Source organism: Lepidochelys kempii, chromosome 13 (genome assembly GCF_965140265.1).
Source record: "Lepidochelys kempii isolate rLepKem1 chromosome 13, rLepKem1.hap2, whole genome shotgun sequence".
NCBI lineage: Eukaryota > Metazoa > Chordata > Testudines > Cheloniidae > Lepidochelys > Lepidochelys kempii.
The window spans coordinates 28,165,306-28,191,849 of record NC_133268.1 but is presented as its reverse complement, the minus strand read 5'-3'; the positions used below and the strand labels follow the sequence as shown (position 1 = coordinate 28,191,849).

At 42.8% G+C, this 26,544-nt stretch overlaps 1 protein-coding gene across 3 annotated transcripts in view; it reads left to right on the top strand.

The window, feature by feature from the left end:
• CBFA2T2 (CBFA2/RUNX1 partner transcriptional co-repressor 2) overlaps positions 1-24,642 on the top strand; it is a 97,807-nt gene extending 73,165 nt beyond the window's left edge. For 2 of the 3 annotated variants that reach the window (XM_073309909.1, XM_073309911.1), the window contains exons 3-11: positions 3,658-3,899; positions 6,609-6,698; positions 7,704-7,885; positions 8,690-8,943; positions 9,664-9,749; positions 12,147-12,342; positions 14,565-14,633; positions 15,569-15,759; positions 21,299-24,642. In XM_073309909.1, the coding sequence (XP_073166010.1) occupies positions 3,658-3,899; positions 6,609-6,698; positions 7,704-7,885; positions 8,690-8,943; positions 9,664-9,749; positions 12,147-12,342; positions 14,565-14,633; positions 15,569-15,759; positions 21,299-21,589 (1,601 nt within the window). In that variant the 3' untranslated portion in view covers positions 21,590-24,642. The remainder of the gene's footprint in view (positions 1-3,657; positions 3,900-6,608; positions 6,699-7,703; positions 7,886-8,689; positions 8,944-9,663; positions 9,750-12,146; positions 12,343-14,564; positions 14,634-15,568; positions 15,760-21,298) is intronic. The other variant, XM_073309908.1, reaches the window with a different exon arrangement.
• The last annotated feature ends 1,902 nt before the right edge of the window (positions 24,643-26,544 follow it).

Below are 26,544 nucleotides of genomic sequence, written 5' to 3'. Positions count from 1 at the left end.
TTGGTTGCTGTTCCAGCTACTCCCTCTAGTTTTTCTTTCTGGTAGTGTGATGCCTAGAAATAACACTCTTCTACCTGCAATAACACCAGTACAGTACAGAGGGGTATTTCCCTCTCTGCTCCCTCATGCCTCACTTATGCAGTCCAAAGGAACTTGGACTTTTTTGCTCCCATTATGACATTGCAAACTCGTATCCAATTTACCAGTCGCTATCTTCCCAAAGCCTTTCTCAGCATTACAGCTTTCCACTTTTCTTCCTTCCATGTAACAGCTGAGTTAAGGGTTATCTTTCCCCAGATGCACGAGGTGCATTTTTTTTAGAAGGTTGATTCTCCTCACTGTTTTCTGCCCACACTTCTCATCTCTCTAGCTACCTGTGTATTATTTTACTCCCCTCACTGATGTTTGCAACCCCGCACAATTTAGTGTCATCTATGAATTTCACTTACCCCTTAACCTCTCTGCCAGAATGCTTAATTAGATATTCCAGAATACTTCTCACTGGGCTACCACATCAGACTTTCGCTTGCCCTCATCTTTGATACATTGGTTTTTTTATGGCATCCTAGTTTATGGTTATTCAGTCTTATCTAAACCATTTTGAATTAATTTTTCAAGTAAGGTTATGAATCACACAGTCTCAGATGTTTTACTAAAATCCTACTGGGGTCTAGTCATTCGCTAACTTAGCTTTTACTGTAATTGCAATGAAGTAGGTCTGGTGAGGATTAGTCTCATTATTTATATTCCAGTAGTGCTTAAAGGCCCCAGCCAATGTTACGGCCTCTTTGTGCTCGACTCTGTACATACGCTATAATAATCTGCCCCCAAAGAACTGATCATCTAAACCGAACAGGCAGACAAAAGATCCTGCGGAAAAGACTTGTCTGACTTCACCCAGCAGATCAATAACAAGGCTAGGAATAGAACATGGATCTCCCGTTCCAGTGTCCTAGCCAGTAGGCCATGCTACGTCCCTTGCTTCTTACTTATCGTTGTTTTTTTTAATGGTTAGTTATTGCATTTTTTTTTTTTTTTACTATGAATAGATGTTAATTATGGGGAAATAATTGCCAGGATCCTCCTCCTTGAAATTCATTAAGACATTTGCTTTTATCCAGTCTTCTAGTACTGTCCCAAATACTTCTCTTGGATTCATCATGCATGCTAATATCATGTAATGTCTGTCATCTAGTTTGGCTTCTTTGAAAGTGTTTAAATGTTCCATAGATTCCTTTACTTTTTATTTTTTAAATAGAAAAATACATTTTTTAAAAAACATTCAGATCTTCCTTACCCGTAATGATGACACACACAACTCAAAAGCTCATCTTTATTTTTCTTTGCAGGTCACCTTTAAAACAAGAGCTCAGCATGTTGTCATTAATTTCATTCCTTCTTCCTTTATTAATGGACCTACCTTCCATCTAGCAGTACTTTCCCTCTGTAGCAGCCCTTTCGCCCCTTTCATTAACATGAGCAAGCTTTGATATTTTTTTTTCTGCCCTTATCTTTCCTGTGAATCTGTAACTGACTCTGGTTATTCTTCTTTGGTTGTCTCCCCGCTTCTCCACTGCCACGACAGGTGTGTGGAGCTTTTATAACCTCAGATCTCTGAGCAGCCCTTGAGCGGTTTAACTGCCCTAATCCTTCCCTTCCCGTCATTTGAAAAGGTCTCACTAGGGTAGTCTTTTGAAGTTGAAAGGCTCTCATTTTAAGAGAACACAATAATTTTATATAATTCTTATTAAACTACCATAGTTTTCACAATACTAAGTTTATAAATAATTTTTCCATGCTGTTTCACATGGTCCAATTTGGTAAATATTGCTGGATTTCCCTGTTCTTTAAATGAAGATGAAGTGGTCATATCTGTTTTTCTTGAACAGCCATGTCAACTCTCTGTTTCTCTCTCTTTAGGCATGTGTACATGTGCATGCATCAGTATCGCAGAAAGACAGCATAGTCCTGGGCATTCTTTCTGCAGTGCTGCTCCAAACAGTGCCCCTTAAAAGAGGACTTGTCATATTTTTATACTCTTTGGGGCCTGATCCTGTGTTACTTCCTCAGCCGAAACTCCCAGTGACTATAGTGGGTGTTGGGGTACAAGGAGTCCAGTATTGGGGCTATAATTTTGAAACAGTGGATTGACTTAAAATATATGTTGAATATGATGTACTTTTCCACTCTGCAGTTCATGGTTTGGATCGCATTAGGGCCTGAATCATATGCCTGCTTTAAACGTTTCTCAGACAGGACCTCAGATTGCACAAGAGCTGTATCGGGATCTGAACAATTTTTCAAATCCCTCCTGAAGCCCCTAAACATCAGCAGCTTTGTCTAATTTAGTCAGAAAGCATGTTGAAATAGACTAACAAGCTCACCAACATGATCAGATCAAAAACACCAGACACTTGCAAAACTGAGGCTGATGTAAATTTCCTGGGGAGAGGCATGGCCCTGATCCTGCAGCGGGATCCGCCTGGATGGACCTTTACACCTCAGCAAAGGCCTCTTGATGTCCGCAGTACTGCATGTGGGTGCAAACATCTGTGCTGTCAGATGCTTGGCAGGACTCAAGACTAAGTGAACAAAATTGATTTACCTTGAATTTGTCAGGTTTCAGAGTAACAGCCGTGTTAGTCTGTATTCGCAAAAAGAAAAGGAGTACTTGTGGCACCTTAGAGACTAACCAATTTATCTGAGCATAAGCTTTTGTGAGCTACAGCTCACTTCATCGGATCCTGCATCCGATGAAGTGAGCTGTAGCTCACGAAAGCTTATGCTCAAATAAATTGGTTAGTCTCTAAGGTGCCACAAGTACTCCTTTTCTTTTTTCTTGAATTTGTCAATTTTTAAGGCCAGAAAGGACCATTGCAATCATTTAATGCAGGCCAGAGAATGTCACCCAGAAATTCTGGCGTGCAGCCCCTAATTTCTGGGTGAGTTAAAGCATATCTAAGCCCTTGATCTGTATGTGAGACACTATTCTGCCTTACACTGTTAAACCTTATGAAGCTCAGCTCCCCGAGAGGTATCACAACCATAGGTATTTATTTAGAAAGCATTTGTTTTTAACCCTAATTGTTAGTAATGATTTCATGTCTTTGGAAGTTAAGATAGGTCTTTGGAGTCTATTAAAGTCCATGCTCTAAATTTCAATAGGATTCAGATGAGAAAAACATTTTAAAAAACAGCTGACAGGTAGGTTTAAAAAAGAAACCATGGACAGCTGATCTGGCCTGCAAACTTTTACAGCTGGTCTACAAGCGGCTGAATAGTTAAACTTCCGTATCAGAACAGAGCCAGAAATGGAAAGGTTAGAGTGCTGAAAAGTAATGGGTATAAATGCCATTCAACAGAGCTGTGCCTGCATCCTTGTGTTTGAGTACATCAGCAGGAAATGTCCTGTGTTTTCATGAGCACTTAGAGAAACAGGTACAGGGGTTGAGGAAATAAACTCATTGTGGCCATTTTAACATGGTATTTTTGCTTTAACCCACAATTCTGGGGTGCTCTGCTCTGTTTCTAGTCAGTTTTCTTTTCTGAGTCTCTCGAACCAGAATGGAATTGTTGTATGCCCCTTTTGGGTATTTCTACAGTATGTTGCAGCAGTGGTCACTTATGCTTACGTTTTGGTTTGGTTCTGCATTTCAGTGCCCAATGGGATTAACCATTCTCCCCCGACGCTGAATGGGGCACCCTCTCCACCCCAGAGATTCAGCAATGGTCCTGCCTCGTCATCTTCATCCTCACTGACCAATCAGCAACTCCCAGCAACCTGTGGGGCCCGGCAGCTCAGCAAACTCAAGCGCTTTCTTACCACCCTTCAGCAGTTTGGCAATGACATTTCACCAGAGATTGGGGAGAAGGTCCGGACCCTCGTTCTAGCACTAGTGGTAAGCACTACAAATGGAGTCCTGGAAGCTGCTCAAGACTAAAGCCTCTCAAATGGCCTTTGGGGCTTTTCTGGTGGGCCAGAGCTCTGCTAATGATGGGAACCTGGCAGCCGACATGTGTATATATTGCACAATACTATGCATTTGTGGCTTATGGGAAAGCTATTTACCAAGCAAGTCTAAACTTTGTATAATGTTTACCCTGTCTCATAACTTTTCTGTTTTTCATCATCTTCATTTGGCTTCAATAAGCTGTTGGACTCTCATCTGTATTTATCTTCAGCTACTAGCTGGATGCCACTAAGCTCCATGAAATCCAGAGGGGCTTGGGCTAAAAATCCTACCTTACAAATCACAGGCCTGTTCTGTTTTTTTTCCTAACTGAAAGGAGAGTAGCAGGTCTGATTTTTTTCAAAACAGTAATTTCCTATGATATAAATCTTCTGCTAAAGGGTCCTGAACATGCTCTCCTCAGCCTTCTCTTGCAGATAGAGCTTCCTTGCAACTGAGAAGTGCATGTTATTTTTTTGCTAGATAAACCGTCTCCTGCTCATGTCTTGTTGTAACCCTCTGGAACATGAAGAATTCCTAATTTTCCTGACTCTGGCTGCTGATGGATTTTACTCTAATCTGCTTCCAAACGAAGGAAATGCCAGTTTGACACACCATTTGTTAAATACTGTCATGGCTTCAGTGTGGTCAAACTTAATATTTCCTTGCTGCGTGAGGCAATGTGGTCTAAAGGAATGTGCAGAGGGGAGAGAGAATCAGGAACTCACAAGTTCAGGGTCTGCCACTGACTTGTTGTATGGCCTTGGGGAAAACCGATAATGTTTCCTTGCTTCGCGGGGCTGTGGTGAGAGTGGACTGATGTTTGGTGCAGTGCTCTGAAAAAGTGGTGATGTAAGTGCTAGGTCTGATCCATACAGGCCACCATGATATTTTCTGTAACCGTTCAGTATGTGGCTGACTGGTTGAATGTATAAGCTCCTAAAGATATGGAGAGAGATCTCTGGCAAATCTTGGGGTCCTCTGGCTACCACTGTACAGGGATAGCTGCTGTAAATTCACTGATTCAGTCACTATTTTAGAAAAAGGTAAATTCTAAGCCTCCAGTGAGCGGAGAGACTCATGTCACGCAAAATGCTTCTGATGGGATACATAGCAGAACACATGATGTGTATTAATGGCTGTTTGCTCTTAATGCCAGGTTTGGGCTGCCCCGCATAATTTAATCCAGATACACTAGGAGAGCAAACGAAAATAGTGCTAAACTCTCGTAAGTGTTGAAAATTAGCCTTAGCAAATGAAGGCTGAACTTTCAGTGTCCTTCTTGTTCACATGTGTGCACGTACTTGCATGCACTATACAAATTTGTCAACACCTGTGCAGACTCTTTCAATGGTCTTGGCACCTGGGTAAGTATTTGAATACAGTGCTGGTGCAAAACCCCTGGCTTGGTTGATACACACCTGTGTGTGCATTGGGATTTGTATTTGTGCAAGTGTTAGAAGTGGTTATAGTGTATGCAGGCTGTCATAAATATACAGGGAAGGCTGACCACCTTTAAATCCCTCCTGGCCAGAGGAAAAAACCCTCTCACCTGTAAAGGGTTAAGAAGCTAAAGATAACCTCGCTAGCACCTGACCAAAATGACCAATGAGGAGACAAGATACTTTCAAAGCTGGAGGGGGGGGGGGGCAAAGGGTTTTCTCTGTCTGTTTTTTGTTTTTGCCCGGACCAGGAATGCAGGTTAGAACTCCTGTAAAGGGCTAATAAGCAATCTAGTTAGATATGTGGTAGATTCTGTTTTGTTTAAATGGCTGAGAAAATAAGCTGTGCTGAATGGAATGGATATTCCTGCTTTTGTGTCTTTTTGTAACTTAAGGTTTTGCCTAGAGGGATTCTCTATGTTTTGAATCTGATTACCCTGTAAGGTATTTACCATCCTGATTTTACAGAGGTGGTTCTTTTCCTTTTTCTTCAATTAAAATTCTTCTTTTAAGAACCTGATTGCTTTTTCATTGTTCTTAAGATCCAAAGGTTCGGGTCTGTGTTCACCTATGCAAATTGGTGAGGATTTTTATCAAGCCTTCCCCAGGAAAGGGGGTGTAGGGTTTGGGAGGATTTTTTGGGGGAAAGACGTTTCCAAGTGGGCTCTTTCCCTGTTATATATTTATTAGACACTTGGTGGTGGCAGCAATAAAGTCCAAGGGCAAAAGGTAAAATAGTTTGAACCTTGGGGAAGTTTTAACCTAAGCTGGTAAAAATAAGCTTAGGGGGGTTTTTATGCAGGTCCCCACATCTATACCCTAGAGTTCAGAGTGGGAAAGGAACCTTGACACAGGCATTTTTACCTACAGAGTAGAAGTGATGGTCCCCAATTAGTGTTTCTTACCAATTTTTAAAAGCCATGTTCGAAATCACTATGGTGCTTCCACAGAACTCAAGCACTTCCTATTGTATTTTAGGTTGTGGAGTATGTTTTATGGATTTGGAAAATCTTTCAGTCATCCTCTGCGGCAGTGGACTGGTAGGCCAGTTAGGGGATAAGGTGCTGCTGACTAAAATCTGGTGCAAACGTTACTGATCCCACATGGCAAATAAAAAGGCTAACTTCAAGTTTCATTGGTTTCCTTCTTCACACAGAATTTATTTTAAGGACTAAACTATGCAGAAGATGGAGTTTCATTTTGTTTCTTTTTACAGAACTCTACAGTGACAATTGAGGAATTTCACTGCAAGCTCCAAGAGGCCACCAACTTCCCTCTTCGTCCCTTTGTGATTCCATTTCTGAAGGTGATGGTGAAACTGCAGGGTCTCGCTAATGTCACATGTTGAACCCAGCAGCCTGTGTTGTTTGGCAGCACTGCAGTTGCTGGGAACCAGTAAACCGGAAGCTCATCAGAGCAATTACACTTAACGTCGCAGGAAGACGGTCCACAATATACAGTCATGTTGACCTAATATGACCAGCTCAGAGGGAAAGTGTGACTTTGTCATGGACATCATTAAAGATCCTGTATTGTCCATTTCCTCTGGGCTGATTGCATCTGAAGGTGATGACTGAACTTCCCGACACATTTCTTAGCATAATCTCATTTTTCCACACATTCTCTTTAACTCCAAGTATCATAATTTATTTCTTGTTTACTCCATAACTAATTTCAGCAGACCAGCTGGGCATGTATTGAACAGAGGAAATACAAGTACTTAGGGAAGGGAGTTTCTGAGGTTTCAGAGAAATTATGCACTCCATCAAAACAAGTAATTGATATGTAATGTTGAATGCTGTCATCTTTTCATTAGAGATGCACTAAAAGCATAAAGCATATGTTCTAAATGTTTGTTTATACAGCAATCTGGGATAGCCCTAACAGCGTATTAAGTTCTATAATAGCCTATCATGTCTATTTGTGTGTCAGAAAAATAAAACAGAACAAAATTCAGCAGTGATCTAATCAGGTCTTGCTTTCAGATTTTCAAGGCCCTGAAATAGACAAGATGCTGGAATCACAAGGAAGGTTATTGTGTAACATTTTGTTTCCTAACGCAACTCGTTTCAGGGCCTCTCTAGTTCTCAAGAGAACAGTTTTTTCACATAAGCACGTGTCACCTATACAAACATCATAAAGTGCCTTTTTAGTGCACAGCAAGGCTATAGCACAGGCCCCATTAATTTTAAACTGTGGACGCTAGTCATGCCATTTTGACAGATAATTGGAGTCAAGTAGACAGACGGAATCAACACTGCTGTCAGACTTTACAAACCAAAACTGCAATGCAGTGCAACCTGTTTTCCAGGCCAACCTTCCTTTGCTGCAGAGGGAGCTGCTGCACTGTGCCCGGGCTGCCAAGCAAACTCCTTCCCAGTACCTGGCCCAGCATGAGCACATCCTGCTGAACACAAACACCACATCCCCAGCCGACTCCTCTGAGCTGCTGATGGAGGTGAATGGAAATGGGAAGAGACATAGTCCAGACAGGTAAAGGGAACTGCATGTTCAATTCAGTTTTTAAGTAGTGGCCCTGTTCCTGGAGCAATGAAGTCAAAGTGAAACCTAATACTGTTGGAAGATGTTGTTCTTGCCTTGTGTTAAGCCAAGTGGCCTGTTCAAACTCTCACTCGCAGTTAATGACCCCTCTAATTCGCTCTCAGTGCTGTGTCCAACGTGGCTCCATAAAAATGCTCCAAGAGAATGGTGTGCTTGTGAGGACATTGCGCCGGGCTTCACAGGGTTTTCTTCAGGCACTGATACGCTTTCAAGCAGAGTCTGCCTGAGAGTGCCTCGCTGGCTAGAAGCATGTCTTCAGTCTGGCCTAAAATGCAAGAGGTGGCTGTTCCCTGAGGCTTTCCCTGGAGGAGTGGAGTGCGTAGGGAATGGGAGGCTGTTCTGGAGGAGATACTGGGAGTCAGGGAGGGGTGTGTTTCAGAAGTCTATTTTAAGCTTTGCTAATTGTATTTTGGATACAGTTTTGTGTATAATTACATAGAATGTGCCTGGAGTTTAGAGACGAGCAACTGGAAATAATCTACATTAACAGCTTCTTTTCTCTTCCCCCTTCTCCTCCCCCACCCCCACATGACAGTGTGTCCTGTAGTTGTGTTTTGGGTTTTTTCAAGTGTAATACATTTGTTTTGGCTTCCCAGCTTGTTCCTGCTAAGTTCTGCTGCTCAGAGTCCTGGTTTGAAATCTGTTTCTCTCTCTGGACAGCTGGGTTCATCTCTTTCCCTTTCTGAATATGTTCTTAGTGCTGACAGAAATCCACCTCTTTTGGCATGTTTGCAGAAGAGAAGAAAATAGTTTTGAGAGAGACCCGCTCCCATCGGAGCCACCTGCCAAGAGAGTGTGCACCATTAGTCCAGCTCCGCGACACAGCCCTGCCCTGGCTCTACCCCTCATGAATCCTGCTGGGCAGTTCCATCCAACCCCACCTCCACTCCAGCACTACACCTTGGAAGACATCGCAACTTCCCACCTGTACAGAGACCCCAACAAGCTCTTGGAACAGAGGGATATGCGCGACAGACATAGCAATCTCGGTAAGAAAGCCCTGGCCCCTTCTCTGTCCCATATGTGATCTTGCCTGATCTGTCATACTAGGGCTCCTATGGAATGGTCCAGTACACAGCTGGGCAGCATACTGAGGAGATCCGCCAATAAAATGCACATTGCCGGAAATCGCTTTCTGTAGGCAGATAAACCTGTGGGGGGGGACAGGGCAGGGCAGCTGTATCTAAAGAACCAGTTGCAGGAGCTCTTTAGAATACAGTATAAGTGGAGCTATCTGCTGTCATCTGAGAGGTCCCTCTTGCTGTAGACAGTACAGGATATGTCTGCATTGCATTGGGGAGTGTGCCTCCCAGCACGCATAGACAGACTTGTCTTAGCTCTGCGCAAGCTGGCGCACTGAAGTAGCAGTGTTTACACTGTAGCTTGGGCTAGCCACCAAAGCTTACCCCCAGAAGGTCTGGTGGGCTTGGACTCAGGTGACTAGCTGCAGTGTAGCCATGTTCCCAGAGACCAGTTTCATAGGAAGTACGTGCATTTGGCATTAAAGGGAAAAAATACTTGTTCAAATGAAGATTTTTCTCTTTTCCACGCCACTGCTCTTCACTATTGAAACGTATATTTTTTCACTTTAACGAGCCTTATTTGTTATCCACTGGCTGGAGCTACCAGATCACGATTTGAAAGTGGGGTAAAGTCTAATGGAAGAAATCATGCTGTCTGGTCCTAATTTTGGGTGTAATTTATAACAGGTTTAAATGGCGGCTATCAGGATGAGCTTGTGGACCATCGCTTAACGGAGAGAGAGTGGGCTGATGAGTGGAAGCATCTTGATCACGTAAGGAACCTAAAAAAAAAATAAAATCCTTTTCCAGCAACCAAACCACCAGCTGCTTCATTTTATGTGACTGTGTCATAGGTGGTGTCAAATCAGCATTTTCTGAGTGGCCTATTTTAGTGCACACTAAAAATGTTTTAAAACTGCTGCCGATTTTTCCCTAACCAGTCTCTGATGTCCTGTGATAATCTGGGTTTTGGCTAAAACGGCGCATCCTACGGATAAGGAAACAGCAGGAGGCAATATATTTTCATGGAAACTGCAGTGTAATGTAAAGACATTGTAATTCCTATTGCTAGTTAAAGAAGAACGAATACTTTTTTTGCTGCTGTTGATAATGCAATGTTAACTGAAGCTGGGGCACAGCTATCTTCTTGGGTCTGTTTGGAAATGAAGGGCTGATTGTGACATGGACAAGTGGCACAAACGTGTATCTTTGTGACAGCTGTCATCTTGGTTGGCACTGTGGGGATTGAACATGGGACCTCCAGAGCTACTGCAGCTTGAGCAAAAGTTCGGTAGCTGAGTCTGTAACAGACTCATACCCTCTGTGGGGCAGGCACAGGAGACTCTGTAACATACACCCACATGTGGGTTACACCTGCACTTTGCAGGCACAAATGCCTGTGAGGCCTTACATTTGTTTATGACCTCAATTAGTAACCATGGCACCTGCAAAACCAATTGGACCCAATGCTACCACTTGCATGCACCTACAGGTACAAGACTATTTCAAGGGTACATACAAATATTAGCATTTTAACAGGTGTTTCCATCTGCAAAGTGCTGAGCAAATTGTGGGGTAATTTTGCATGTGCACAAGTGGAAGCTGGACAGAGACCTGGCTGGAAATTTACCCCAAAATACTGTTCATTCTTCTGATACTAATCCTGGATTCTGGGACTCTGTGAAGGCAATGAAAACTATTAAATTGATCCCTGCATAAAACATAATTGTGATAAAATTGTGTTGTGAGAGGGGAGATGGTATCAAAGCACTTCCAAATTCTGCACAGCTGGGATATGGCTAGTTACTGACAACAGAGATTGTAGAAATCCGTTTGCTGCAGAAAAAGGCATAATTTGCATTTTTACAGAGAATCTTTAGTTTTTACATTTTGTGAAAAAATAAAAACATATTACTTATTCACTAAATTTTACTGAAAGTACCAGTGACACTTATTCCAGAAGTTCTCAAACTGGGGGTACGCCCACTGCGGGGGGGAAGGGCGGGTGGAGAGTCTGGAATGCATTCTGGGATGGTGTGAGAAGCTGCTGTTTGTGGCACTGCCTTCAGAGCTGGGAAGCCGGAGAGCAATTTCTATTAATTTATTTTATTAGAATGATTGATGGCTCTAGTAGGTTTTGAACTTGCTTAAAAATTGTAACTATATCAATAAAACATTGTGTTCAACTGATAACTTATGTATGGGGTTAGGGAGACTAAAGTTCAGTGTTTCATTTTAATCACAGAAAAACATGGATTTTTATGTTTTTTTTTTATTGGAGAACTTTGGGGGGTTTTATAAGGGAAAACTAGGATCCCTGCTGACAACTATCTGTTCCCTAAGACAAGGTCAATCTAACTGGCTGATGGAGAATCCCTGGGTACACACTGCATTCCCTTCTGTTTTCTGTGCAGCTCCAGATGATGGGAGTTGGTTAGAAATTTGAACACAGTATGCTCTCTTTTCAGGAAGAGTTTTAGAAATTTTAAGAGTGTCAGATTTCAGCCCTCTTTCTCATGGCTGATGTGAAATAGCCAAAAATTGTGTTGCAATAAGAAATTTCACTTCTGTAAATCCATGACTTGATTAGAGCTGCAGACCAATAAAAAGAAATTTCTCACTAATTCTGTCCCACACTGTTTCAAAATGGGGTTTTCCACCAAATGCCAGGGGAATGAATAAACGCTATTTTTGAACAATAATTGTGTGAGTGTAGCTGATATTATTTCTTTCTTTCTGGCTCTCTGAGCATATCAAGGACCTTCCAATGGTTGAAACTATGCCAATAATTGATCCAAACAGGGACAGATCAGATCCCTAGTCTTGTCTGTAGATTTATAGAAAAGAATAAGGAGTCAAATAGGAACCTGCTGTCATAGATCTGATGATGCTAAAGCAGAACTCATTTGAATAATACTTTAACAAGAGAAATCTCAGCTGTTGAGAGAATGTTCTGCTTTATTTCACTGGGACTTTGAATGTCTCTGATTTTCCCATTGCATTCAAATGATTCTGCGTTCTTTGGTCTACATAAGCAGGCTGGGCCTGTTGTTGGGAAGTACGCTCTCAATTTGACATTTTCCAGTAAGAAACCATTCTCTGCTATAGAGAACGTCAAAGAAACAGGCATCGGTAACCAGTTCTGAAATTCACCTTTCTCTCCCCAACAGGCTTTGAATTGCATCATGGAAATGGTGGAGAAGACTAGGCGCTCCATGGCTGTTCTGCGGCGCTGTCAGGAGGCTGACCGGGAGGAGCTCAACTACTGGAAGAGGCGGTGCAGCGAGAGCACAGAGACAAGGAAGGGAGGGAGTGAATTCATCTCGAGGCAGCACAGTCCCGGGAGTTCTGACTCCATCAACAGTGGTAAGAGAGGGAGCCAACTGCTGCCACATAGTTACAGGGTGGCTTACTGGTCACTTGAGGCTGTGGTTCCACAGCAATGTCCTCCAGATTTGGGGGAGACTTAAACCTAGAGGCTAAAAAATAGTTCCCTTTGGTTCATCGGATGTGTCAGATCTAAAAGCAGCAGAATGTGAAATACTGCATGGCAACATCCGGTTGGATCAAGTGCTCTGAAACTTACATGTGTCAGTGAGTGACTGGAGGAAGAATACATTGTTCATATGCTCTGAGACTGAAAGGGTTTCTCCAGACTAGCCTTTTCCCTACTTTGAGAGTATCCTATAGATCTGAAACTTGAAAACCAAGTTGATATTGAGTTTCAGGTGCACCCCAAAAATAGAGAATGCTTTTTTAAAAAATTTTTTATTGGAAGCATGGTGAACTTGTAGCTGTCTGTAATTCTGAAATGACTTGAGCAGCTTCCCCCAAACTTTGCAAAAATTAAAATTTCTCTATTGAAATTTCTCTTTAGAAACATTTTGGGAGGAAGAGGACTGAGAATAGAGTGCAGAATGGTTGCAGTCATAATTATAAAACCAGTACTAATTGGCACCCTGATATCTCAGAAAGTGCCAAGGAAGTGTAGGCTTTGTTGTAGAAGCAGGTTTTCATTAGGAAGAAATCCTTTTCATTCAATCTGTTTAAAGCCATGAAGAAGGTATACCCTATGAATGGCCACTCTTAATATATTGGAAGTACAGTCTTTAATGGCATACCAGGAATTATTATTCTACTCTGCTGTACTCTATCCTTAGAAATAGCACTGTGGGCTTCTGTGTTTGTCACTCAAATTCCAGATCACGGGTGCTTAAATTACAAGTAAAAAAAGTGGGTTGCTTTTTGTTTTCTCTACCTGCCTGCCCTACAGACTTACCTGGGGCTCTGAGAGTCAAGCTGGACTTATCCATTCATTTCTTTGCCATGCATAATAAAGATTCTGCAGGACAAATGATTCCCTCAAGGACACCTGTGCAGCCCTGTTGCCTTCAGTTGAGTTTTTACAGGTTTAACTGACCAGAGCTTAGCAAATAATTCTGTTGACAGCACAAAAGAGACAGAACCCAGTTCCCTCTTTCTTATCAATGTTGATTCTAAGTGGAGCAGCAAAGTGGTAAAAAGTCACTGGAGTCAACAGATGGTAATGAATACACAGAGGGAGCAAATCTGTTAAGTACAGGGAGTACCACTGAACGTCATTGCTTCTCAGAGTAGAACAGCCTTTTAAAGCTGCTCAGGACGAAGGTAGCTACAGCACCAAGGTGTTAAAAATGACTTAAAAGAGCAGGAATCTTGTTGAATTCTCCCTTAAGAGGCTGTAATATCAGGGACTGTAATACCGGTGTGTTTGAGCTAGAGGGTGCAGTTAGATCAAAAACCTCCATGTCAGTGAAACAGCTGGTGTATACACTGCAGAGTTTTGTAAGAACCTATGGAACAACAAACTCTGATATTTCTGCCTTTTCCATTACCGTTTGACTTAGTTTAGTTTAATTTTTCTGAAGTCATGTGAACCTTTAGAAAAAAACATATTTTTAAAAAACATACCAGAAAAGATTGTGTGTAAAAGCCATACTACTAGATTTCTAAAACTTTTCCAGTGGAAATATATTTTAAATTGCTGAGATCACGTGATACCAAGTAAAGAAATCGTTTACCAGCATCTGTCACATTATATCTCACTGAGCTTGTGTAGTATCAGGTGTGTTTGTACACCTATAGCTTTGAGATGCATAGTTTGTATTTCAGTTTTAGTCTGGCAGTTGCCTTTGGGATCTTTGAAAATGAAAAGTGCTGTATTTAATGTAATACATTGTTAGTATAGATTGATCTTCACAATCATTGCACACAGCAGATGTTTGACGAGGTATATTTATAAATATAGCCTGTGATTATAAAGTATCGGAAGATGGAAGTGGATTACACTGTGCAATAAATCATGCAGGACACTAATTAAAAGTTCATTTATCATCTTGCCATTTGATGAATGGTCTGAGCTGCAGAAATCACTTGCTTGGGTTTTAGCTATTAAGCCTATCGTGGTCCCTTGGTGCTTTAGCTAGGTTTATAGACACTGTCTGCAGGTTCTCGTAGCTTTCCTGCAGGGTTTGGAATGGCTGTTTAAGCAAAATAATTCAAGGAGAGGAGACACTGCTGATCCGTCAATGCATTCCTTGTTTCCACAGATTCCCAGCGGGACTTCAGCAGCCGGTCCGGGACAGGCTATGTTACTGAAGAGATATGGAAAAAAGCTGGTAAGTATTTGTAGATGGTCACTTGATAGAGTTACCATAAGCTTAAGGGATAAATGCAGATCGGACACAGGGCCAGATGCAAAGTCATGCTTTGTAGAAAAGCATCTTGAATGTGTGGTTCCTTTCCTGGCTGGCTGGTTATATGCTGACCTAGATTTGCAAAGAGGCTTGCACCTGAGCTGAGCGCACACTTGATGTGTGTGTGCAGTTTGGGAGTTTGTGTGCCACATTGAATGCATGCCCAGCCCCAGAAGTATAAATACCTGGGGAGACAAGCTTGGGAAGCTGTTGGAGACGCACTTGGGAAAACGTAGGTGTGGACTTGATGCGCCAACAGCTGAGTGTGGAGGTTTGGAGTAATACGTTGGGGAAACAAATCCCATTGCAACGTAACGCAGCACCATTTCATCTAAACTAATCTGGGTCCCTCCATTTCTTGGGCCTTCAATCTGCGGGGTGTTCTTAGCCTTTTTTTGCCTACCCTTGACCTTCTCCTGTCTGGATTTCCAGTACTCTTGGTTTTCAGTGGCTATGAGCTGATAGGCTAATGACCAGAAGTAGTTGGCATCAGGGCTGGTCAGAAGGCTGTGTAGAACCAGATGGTGGATTTAGACTGGTTCCCAGTAGGTAGGCTTATCCTAGTAAGCATCATGACAGTTGGCAGTAACTAGGCACCCTTGTTGTCGGCCTCAGCAGAGCAGCAGTAGATTGACTTGCCCATGGTGACTGAACTCCCCTCTCTCCCTAGAGGTTGTCTCTTCAGCTCAAGGGTGAGGTTCATTGGCACTTATTTTCTTATTGTCTCTTTAGTGTATCACCCTAACATTGAATGGTGCTGCCCGGCAGGATTTTTCTTCCCAGTCTCACTCAGTCGTCTTTGTCCAAGGCTTGTTTTGCCAGCGAGACTGGTTGATGAGACTGTTGTTTTCTTCCAGAAGAAGCCGTGAATGAGGTGAAGCGCCAGGCCATGTCTGAGGTGCAGAAAGCTGTGGCTGAGGCAGAGCAGAAGGCATTTGAAATGATTGCATCCGAGAGGGCCCGCATGGAACAAACCATTGCGGATGCAAAGCGCCAAGCTACTGAGGATGCCTTCCTAGTGATTAATGAGCAGGAAGAGTCTACAGAGGTAAGAACCCATGGCCGTATCCCTGCAGTCTGGGTTGGGAGAACGAATTGGCAGTGTTCTAGGGTGAGATATAGTGCCCAGTTCGCAGTGGGCGTTGGGCTCTGAACTCCCGTTTTGTTTCTTTGACAGTGGGATCAATTTAGAAATGATTCCATTGGGCATGCTGTGAAAACTGTGTAAGAGGCTACCTCGTGTATGTGAAAATAGTGTTGAAGGGCCAGTGTGTATGAGGATCCTGAGTCGGAGCAGCGCCAGAGTAGCTACACCAGATTTATCCCAATACAAGAGGAAAATCAGAGCTGTTGAATACAGTTCTGTTCCACTTTCCTCTGAGTACAGCCACTCTTTCACAACTTGCTTTGTTTCAGTCCCTGGAGAGATTTTTTTTAAAAGTTGCTTTTGTTTTTCTTAACGACTTTAAAATAATAATTAATACCTAGCTCTTATTTAGTGCTTTTCATCTGTAGTTCTCAAAGCACTTTACAAAAGGAGATCAGGATCGTTACTAGGGTGACCAGATCTCCAATATTATCGGGACTGCCCTGATACTAGGGGCTTTGTCTTACACAGACAACTATGCCCCCCCCCCCCCCAAAAAAAAAAAAAAAAAGAGAGAGAGAAAGAAAGTAAGTATCCCTGATTTTTCATACTATCTGGTCACCCTAATCATTACCCCCATTTTACAGATGGGGAAATGAAGGCACTGAGAGGGGAAGTGACTTGTCCATTGTCACTCAGCAGACTAGTGGCAGAGCCCGGAATAGAACCCATATCTCCTGAATCCCAGCCCAAGTACCCTACCTACTAGGCCACACTGCTGCCCAAAAGACAGGCAACATCCTAGCTTGATGCCTCACTTAATTCCAGATGGGCATTCAGAGACTTACATGGCTCTTTATATAGCAGTCTGTAAGTGTGTGTCCATGTGTCCATCTGTCTGTGCAGACCAGCGTGGTGAATATCCTCTTGGATATTGGGGTTTGTGTTGTCTTACAAAACACATGCTGCATAACAGATTCCGTCTGAAATAAACACTGAACTGCGCTCCGCGTATAGCCCCAATATTTTTCTCATTCGTGAAAACTCATAAAGCCGAGTGGAGCGTGAGCAATCTTGAGCAGGTCAGTGCAAAATTTCAATTTGATCCTTCCAGGACTCAAAAAACCCACAAAATATACCCAACAGGGTACTTTCATGTTTTCTAGACAATGACGTTTGATTCCTTCAGAGCTAGTGGGCACTGATGGGTAAGGATAGACTTTATGAAAATGAATTATCACCTTCCTCATTAATAAAGCCTCCCCTTATTACAGAGGAGATGTAGTTTATTTGCCTTTTCAATTCCCCTCATCTTAAGTAAAGAAAATAGCTTGGTCCATTCTTTTTCTCTCAAAACTTCACTATTAAGATTGGATCTATTGTAGGGGAATATTTAACTATAGTGCTAACACTGTTTTCCCTGGTCTCTGTCCATCACTGGCAACAACTCTGCTGTCCTCCCCATCATTCAGTGGCTCAGCTTTGGGGTTATCTTGGACTCTTCTCTCTTTCTGTCCTTGTCTCATCCAGGCTCTTGCCAAATGACATTCCACCATTTTCCTCCTGATGCTGATTTACTTAACCGTGTTCTTCCCCTCCTTAGTGGGCCCTTTGAAGTGTGTTGTGCATGGTGAGTAAGGTCATGGGGTTCTGTATGCATCTGTATGGAGCTAATGGAGCAGGGAAACTAGTTTAACACTGAAAACAACAGGAGATGCACATGAGGCATGGAGGAAAAAAGACTGGAAAGGGGAAATCCCAAAGATACTCTCTCTTTTTTTTTTTTTTTTTTAAAATGAGGACTCTTAAGATTCTCAGCACTAACCTAAGAATATCAGAATGACCATATTGGGTCAGACCAATGGTCCATGTAGCCCAGTCTCCTGTGGGAGTGTACAGAATGTGGCAATTTTAGAGAGATCCACTCCTGTTTTCCCCTCCTGGGTTCTGGTAGAGGTTTAGGGTCACCTTGAGCACGGGGTTGCATCTCTGACCATCTTGGCTAATAGGTGTTGATATACCTATCTTCCATGAGCTTATCAAGTTCTTGTCTGATCCCAGTTATATTTTTGGTCTTCACAACATCCCCTGGCAATGAGTTCCACAGATTAATTGTGTGTTGTGTTGTGTGAAAAAGTTCCTCCTCTTGTTAGTATTAAATTTGCTATTAATTTCATCAGGTGACTCCTGGTTTTTGTATTGTGTGAAAGGGTAAATAACACTTCTCTATTCACTTTTTCCACACCATTCGTGATTTTATAGACCTCTGTCATCTCCTCCTTGTCATTTTCCTAACTCTAAATTGAACAGCTATAATCTTTTTGTCTCCTTGTGTCAAAGCTGTTCCATACCCTTCATCATCTTTGTTCCCTTTCTCTGAACCTTTTCCAGTTCCCCTATGTCCTTTCTGAGATTGGGTGACTGAAACTAGACACACTATTCAAGGTGTGGGCACACCATGGATTTTATACAGTGGCTTTATATTTTCTGTCTTATTTTCCATCTCTTTCCTAATAGTTCCTAACCTTTTGTTAAGCCGTTTTGGCTGCTGCTGCTCTTTGAGCTGAAGTGTTCAGAGAACTATTCCACAATGACTCCTAGATCTTTCTTGAGTGGCAACAGCTAATTTAGAAGCCAGCACTTAACTGTACATCTTAAGAACTGAAGTGGGTTTGTGATATAAAGAGGGGCGGTGGTTGTTTTTTTAATGAATACACAGTCATTTGCAAAGTCATGTCTGAAAGACTAGTGGCAAGTATAAACTGCTTCATTGCACTGGGAAAGTAAGAAGGAAAGGAGCCGTGCTCCTGTCTTACTCACTTGTTGAGGTTATGAAATATTACTGCTCAAATGAATAAAAGTAAGGTTCCTATGGCTCTTGTTGTTATTCCAAAGGATCCCAAAGCACTTTGCAAACTCTGGAATGAACATGTGTGTCCACTGATCTGTCTTTGTTTTTTTCCTACCCTTGTTCTCCCAACAACAGTTGCATTTCTGGAGCATCGCTGTGTTGGTGTTTCTGGTTTGTTTTGGCTCTGTAGTTTCTGGGGGAGAGTATGGTGAGCACATGGAGTTTGTTTTGCTGTGAATTGTGGAGACCAGCAATACCCCCCTTGCTCTCATTATTTCAGGGGTTTGTGTGGTACCATGACTGTCTGAGTCTGGGAGGGAATGAGAGAGACAAGATGCTGGGGGGGTGGGGGGGAGGGATAGCTCAGTGGTTTGAGCATTGGCCTGCTAAACCCAGGGTTTTGAGTTCAATCCTTGAGGGGGCCATTTAGGGATCTGGGGTAAAAATTGGGAATTGAGCAGGGGGTTGGACTAGATGACCTCCTGAGGTCCCTTCCAACCCTGATATTCTATGAATAGCTTTTATTGGACCAAATTCTGTGAGAAAATAGCATTGCCCTCCCCATCTGCTTGTTCAGGTCTCGGGCATCAAGAAACAAGAGTTTCCATTCCAAAGCATAGAAACACTGGTCTCTCTTGTGATTATGGTGTCTTTCATTGATGTAGATGGAATATGGCTCCTCATGGGGTGGTTATGTGGTTTGTGAGGATACTGAGTTAGCAGCCTGGAAGAGGCCTGTTTGGGCAACTCTCCATAGGGAGGCAAGCCTCACTGATGGCACCAGTCACCTCATTCTAGGATCGTGCAGAAAACCCTCATGGTCCCACTGAAAAATATTGATGTAGCCCAAACTGGACAAGGTAATTCAGATTCCTCCTCCAGGAATGTCTCGGTAATGTCCAATCTGCAGTGAATAAAGCCATCACTACTTCATGGAGGGTCACACAGTTCTACCAATCGTTGAGCCATGATTGGATGGTATTGCATGCCCGGTTCTGACACAGCTGGCTCCACCCAGTACACAGGCATGCTTCAGGATGAAAAGAGCTATATATTTATTACATATTATTATGCAAGAAGACAAAAAAATGTAATATAGATAGATGTTTAGCCAAGAAATATATAAGGGCAGGGTGTAGCAGTCACTAAGCATTGAAGGATGCAGGTATTAAGGAGCAGGAGGAATTGGTTAACAAGATACAGAAGTTATGAGATAAAATTAAGTAAAAGAATGATTTTTAGGCTAAATAGCAAGGCAGACTTTTTGCCAGCGAGATCGGTTTGAGTGATGCCCAAGGGAAGTGGCGGAAGCACCACCATGTGATACAGTTAAAACTAGATTCTTGAAACCGCATTGGAGCATAGAGCTGCAGGAAAACCCTGGACTGTCCAGCTAGCAGATCTTTTTGTCACTAACCTCTGTGATTCTTCTGTGGAGTGCATTATTCTTCAGCCACCACATTAAAAAGCTGTGTCATTATTCCAGCGTATCCTGTAATCCATCAAATATGGTCGGAAGCAAACTATTTTAGGCAGGAGTATCAGTGGCTTTCAAGCTGTGACTCAATTTCTCAGGCTTCACATGTCAGTGGAGTATTTTTCCACATTCTTCTTCTGGAAGATCGACTCTCTCTCCTGTGTGTGTTGACTCTAGAGCAGTTCTGCTACCAATCAACTGAGTTAGGCTTTTTGCTACAAGCCAGCAAAGTATTGCCAGGAGCAAATGGTTGAGCTATGAGAGCTGCTAACATGCATCTTTCCGAGCTTCACGTGCAACATGCCACCAGAGAAACTCTCAAGGCTACTTCCCTTTCCTGCTCTCTTAGCAGCTTTTTGTGGGCATTGCAGAAGCGTGGTGATTCGTGAAATACATCTTGCGGGGTGGGAGTAAGGGGGCACACGTGGAATCCGGGCAAAGCTGGTTTTTCACAGCAGACGTTGTTGCTCTCCCAGTATGGTTTTGCTAATGCACAAGTCCAGCTGCAGAAAGCTAATCCTCCAGTTCCGCTTCTATGACCAACTGCAGTCACAGCTCCCAGTTTTGGCCTTTTGCCCTTGTGCTCCTTACAAACCAGTCACAGATTGTAAACCCGCCAGCTGACATATCTTCCAGAGTCCAGAGAGGCTTTGCTTAGCTTCCCGACTGAATCTCACCCCCTGGGAACAGTTTCACCTGGTGGATAAGCTTTTAAATTAGCTTTTTCTTTTCCACATTAGCCCATTGAAACCTCTTGTGTGGATAAGCAGGATCATAGGCAAATGTTGACTCTATAGGAGTGTTGTTGTAATCTCTGTGAAGAGCCCTTGGATAGTAAAAGAGAGCTGCTTAAAACAGGAAGTGAAAAGAATGTGTAGCAGCATTGTGCTCTGATTTCCTTGGGTGATGTTGCCTGCACTTGGGGTGGGATGCCAGTTGGATAGAGTGTGGCAGGTTGTTGTCATTCTACCACAGAGGCATGGTCTGTTCCCTGGTTAGAATGTGTGTGAAAGGGCTAGAAGTGGTGGGTTTTTTTACATTTATTTCTTCTGGGACAAAGCAGTGCCTGCAAATCCTGCAAATGCCTAGTAAGCCCTGTCTTGCTGCCCTCCAAACTATATTAACGTCCTCGGGAAATTATATTTTAAAGTCAAGTGTTTTCTGTCTTGCAGAGCTGTTGGAACTGCGGTCGCAAAGCCAGTGAGACGTGCAGTGGATGCAACATTGCCCGGTACTGTGGCTCTTTCTGCCAGCATAAAGACTGGGAGAGACATCATCGGATCTGCGGACAAGGGTTACACAGCCAGGCCAAGCCGCTTTCCCTGCCAGCAGGGCGATTGGCCGCCGCCGCCGCCAAACCAGCTGATGGGGTTCCAAGTCCTGCCCTAGAGAAGACCTCTGCAACGACCTCCCGATCCTCTACCCCAGCTTCCGTGACAACAATAGACACTAATGGACTCTAAATCTTTCCATTCAGTTCAGTAGGTTTTATACATTTTCCTGTTTTTAAACCTAAAATACACTTGCGCTCCACAGAAGGCTGTAAAAAGTCCACCGGCTACTCTAGAGCCCTGATGCTCCAGCTAATCTTCATGAGGTTTTTTCCGTTTCATTATAATCCATCAGCAGTTATTAAGAACCACATGCCAGCCTTGCCAATGGGACCTCAACACTGCTCGCTTTTAAGTCTTGGCGCCAGAGAGCACGTCACTTGGACCTTCAGGACTGTGGCCTCTTCCTCTTTGTTTTAATTGAACTTCTTTGGGAAGGAGCTCCCATGTCCTGCCCTGACATGCAGGAGACTCCAGGAGAGCAGCACGCAGTATCCAAGGATGAAGTGTGGTGTTCTTTCTGCTGGATGGCCAGGCTGCCTGAGAAGCTTCCCCATGCAACTTGCTACTCCTCCTGTTTCATCAGATACATATTTTTCTTCTTCCCAGTTGGCTCTGTACTTCCTAACTCTCTGCAATGAACTGTCCACCCAAACTGATTTTCCTTGGGAGAACTTCTCATTCTCCAGCATAATGAGAAATAAGCAGTTTCTTGGTTACAGATGTCTGCTTTTCCCCACGTCTGAGCTGCAAAGTGACTCACTAGGATTGCAGGGGTTGGGCATTCCCTGGAGGAGAGGAGAATTGTGTTCTGTTGAGGTGGGAAGCTAAACAAATCTCTGTGCTGAGCGGGAACAGTTGATCTTTTTTATATGGCCCATTTTAAACCCTGTTCTCTAACTGGACAGTCCATTGTTTATCAATCAGCTGGGTTAGGAGCCTCCACTCTCCTTGTGTGCTGAATATTTCAGACCAAATCTCGACCTGTCATTGTGGCCTGTTGCCCCACAGGCTGGGTTGGGTTACTTCACTGTGCAGGAAGGATTTTTCCACTGCATGGAAACTCTTAGTTTTAGATTTGTTGACTTTGTTTTCACCCTGTGAATCTCCTCCACACGATTGCAATGGATCGTTTACAACCTGTTCTTTCCAAGCATGTTGGCGCAACGATTTTAAAAAAAGTTTCAGAATTTTGCAACTAATGTCAATTTTTTAAACATCCAAGCCTAAATGGGATTACCAGAGCTCTGTTGTGTGCTGAACTCTTGGTTCCAGACCTATATTCCATGCAGAGAAGGGCAACCCCATCAAAGCACCTGGTTGCACTGCTCTAGATGACAGAATTCACTAGCAGTGCATTTATAAACCAATGTATATCACCTTGTCCATCATTTAAAGCCGGTCTAGAGATAACTGCTCAGAAGGGTGCAATCTAGTTGGGTTGTGGCGTGCTGAACTGGCTATTAGTAGGCTGGTTGGGCCTGAAGGCAATGTTCTAATCTGGTCCAGAGGGGAGGATTGGTTTGGTGCATGCAGAGAAACGCAGTTTGCCCAGAAGAATTTATTTTATGAGTCCCTTAAGAGCTTGTTATATGTGCAGCTAATGCAACAGGAATCGGAGCATGCTCGCTTTGGGAGTCCCACTGGCTTCTCATGCTGCTCATGAATAAGGGCTAGAGTATTGGCCCTTTACTGAGGTTTTGTTTTTGAGACTCTGTTGTTCTTCTGTGATCTTTGAATTAGAGCCAAACAAGGCAAATAATTCCTAAATTATATTTGGTCACTTTTTAAAATGGCAGCTGATAACGAAGATGTAGTTTACTATTCCTTGGGCTAGCGATGGGAACAGGCTTGCTGTCGACTGGATGTTGTTGATATGCCACGGTAACAAGAGCAGGTTAGCTCATTGATCTGGCTGTGGTCCTTAGGGAGCGTAATTTGGAAACTGCAGTCTCCAGTAATGAAGTGGTTAACTCACATGTCTTAAAAGTTTTAGCTCACAGGCAAAAATCTTCTCATTGCCAAAATTCCATATTAAGAATCTCTAGTTTTTGCCCTGTGAGAGATGGTTACTACCACAGTTCGGAGCCCGGACTCAGTCACAGCCTGTAGATACAGATTGCAGGTAGATGAAAGAGCTGCTTCTCTGGTTCAGACTCTTCTGCTTCTTAAAGGAAGAACAGATCAGGATTGCAGGGTGCAGAGATAATTGTTGGCAGTATTCCTTACTTGTCTGAAGTCCTTCTCCATGGCTGTGTATACCTGCCTCAAGTACAAGAGCTGGGGCCATCTCTGGGGTTGAGGCTGTTCCATAACCATCTGTACTAACCTCAGAGAACAGCTGATGCCTCCTGGATAATGGAAACCTATTTGCAAACAATTCCTATTCTGTGTAAGGTTCTCATCTCTGTTCCCTTCATTCGCTACTGCTATCAGGATATTTCTGCAGAAACAGCATCTCAGGGGTGAAATCCCTTCAAAGTCCTGTTCTTCTCTTAAACTATCAGACCTTTCCAGTGATGATCCATTACCCATCAGCATTGTACTGGGTTGATAAGGAACAGAGAGAAGCCACAGAGTATGTGGTTTTCATGAAAATATCCTTCATAACAGAGGACTGGATTCTGCAGTTCTTACTCAGTCAATGCACCCAATGGGAGGTTTGATTAAGGTCCCTCTTGGTATAGTGGTAACCCTGAAAACCTTTTCAGTTGCCTCCGCTAACTAAATACCATTGCCTCAATGTTTGTAGCTACAAATACTGAAGTGGTACTAGTTAGTTGCCTAAGGGCAATCACTAAGATCAGACCCCAAAAAGGATGAGAGCAATACAGTGCTCTAAGGAATTATTTGTAAATAAACAGTCTTCCATAGTTTTCATTCAACTTCAATGGCTCTCTATGTATTAAAATAAAATTAACCCCAATGTAAATAAATGAAATACTAACAGTCATGATTAGAATGATTTTTTTAAACATGGAATGATAAATGTGAAATTCTGGTATGGGAAGACTTGTTGGATTGAGTTTTCTATATTTTTTGTCATTTAATTCTGTAATAGGAATTTGTTACTTAATTCCCATGCATAACTTATTTAATGTACTGTATAAAGGAACCCAAACTGTTACAGATGTATTTAGTTTGTTCTACTCAAAGTAGTCAATAAAAAGACTATATTCATCTTACCACTCCTCCTTCATCTCTCAAAGGGAATAGAATTTTATCATGATACATGTAACAGGCTTAGATTCCTTGAGGTTTCTGTAGGAACAGTGCCTCACAGTCATGATAAAAGTCATGGCTAATAAGGGTTGTGGGAAATGAAAGCATATGTCCACTTCAAAGCTGAGAAACCAGGCAGCCATGCCAATCTTCTGGCACATGCATGGAGCCCAAAATGAATCCCCAAAGTCAAATACAAATGCAGAATTCCAACCTGAGTCATGCACAGAGGGTTTTTTTTAAGTGGTTTAATTTTGGTACTCAGTCCAAGATGTTTATTGCAAAGGATATTCTCTAGCCCCAAAATTCCAATGATCTAATATGAAATTCCCTCCCTGCCGTCTCCCCAGATTTACTGTCATATTCAACCTGCTGAAGTCTCAGTGTTTGAGGAGGAGCACCTAACATTTAGAAACAAAAATTGCTGCTTAAAGCTCGGCACAAATTGGTTTCTCTGGGACAAATAACATTTTCAGTCACTTTAGTTTCACAGTCTGACATTTCTCTTGTAAGTAATTAGCAGAAAGCGAGGATGCCAGATTCCTGCTGGGATGGAGGTCCATTGTTACCCAAAAGAAGGGACTGGCAAGTCACTTCATCTTGCTGATCTTCCGTTCCTCACCTTTGACTGCAGTGAGATGCTTCGTTGATACGATTCTTGCTTTGAGTGCAAGGGATCCTGGGTTCAAATCCCAGATGAACCCAGTTAACCATTGGAACAATTTACCACGGTGTGTGGTGGATTCTCCATCACCTTTTAAATCAAGATTGGATGTTTTTCTAAAAGATCTGCTCTAGGAATTATTTGGGGGAAGTTCTCTGGCTTGTGCTATACAGGAGGTCAGTAGATGATCACAATGGTCCCTTCTGGCCTTGGAATCTGTGACTCTCTTTTTTGCTTTTATGTAGACCTTCTTTTCTCCCATGGTTTGACTGCCTTGTCTATTTAGAATATAAACTCTTGAGGGCAAGGAACATCTCTTCCTGTGTACAAACAGTGCTTTTCATGCTGGAGCACTTATGTTGGTTGGGATGTCTAGAAGCTATTGTAAATAATTACAATAAGTACCTGCATTCCAGAATGAGATGTGGTTGCAAGGTGATGGGACATTTCAGGTAAATAATTCCTTACTTACAGTCTTTTGCAGTCAGAAGACCTGGTCCCCACAGACTGTATTGCATAAGGAGTACATCGCTCCTGAAATATGATTGTCTCTGGGGTGGAACACATCTAACAGTGTGCACCTAATGATGGTGTGCTGCTGTTTAGGACAGGAAGTGAACAATAAATTCTCTATCTGATACTACAGGAGAGGATTTGGGAGGCCACAATCATCACCTTTGCATGCTCTCCGTCTTGGCGCACATTCCAGCCATGGCTGAGGTTCGGTCTGGAGATTTGGATAGCTATCTCTGCTATTCTTACATGCTGCATAATCCCAGGATTTCAGCCTCCAGGGCTCTGTCGGGCAATTTTTACAAACAATTAATTTTGTTTAACTTAAATTCTAAACGTGGAGAAAAACATGCATTTGTATTTGGCAGCCAGTGTTTTACCCTGCTGGGCGGAATGCATTTTAATGCATTATTCACAACGGTAAAAGCTTAGACCATAATTTGCTCTAATCACAGATTCTCAGTGTGAATTTGCATCTATTCTTGGATTAAGTCTGAATGTTAAGCTGTTGCGTTCTCTAGAACGAGTGCAGTGCTCATTCCTGCTGTAGGCTCGCTCGCTTGCTAGCTCTTTAATTGTGAGGCAACCCAAATTGTCCAAAGAGCAAATAAGCCTGCTCTCCAACAAGAAACCTCTGGCCAGCCTGCTCTACCTTCTCTCACCATGGCATGTGGTCTGTGATCCACAT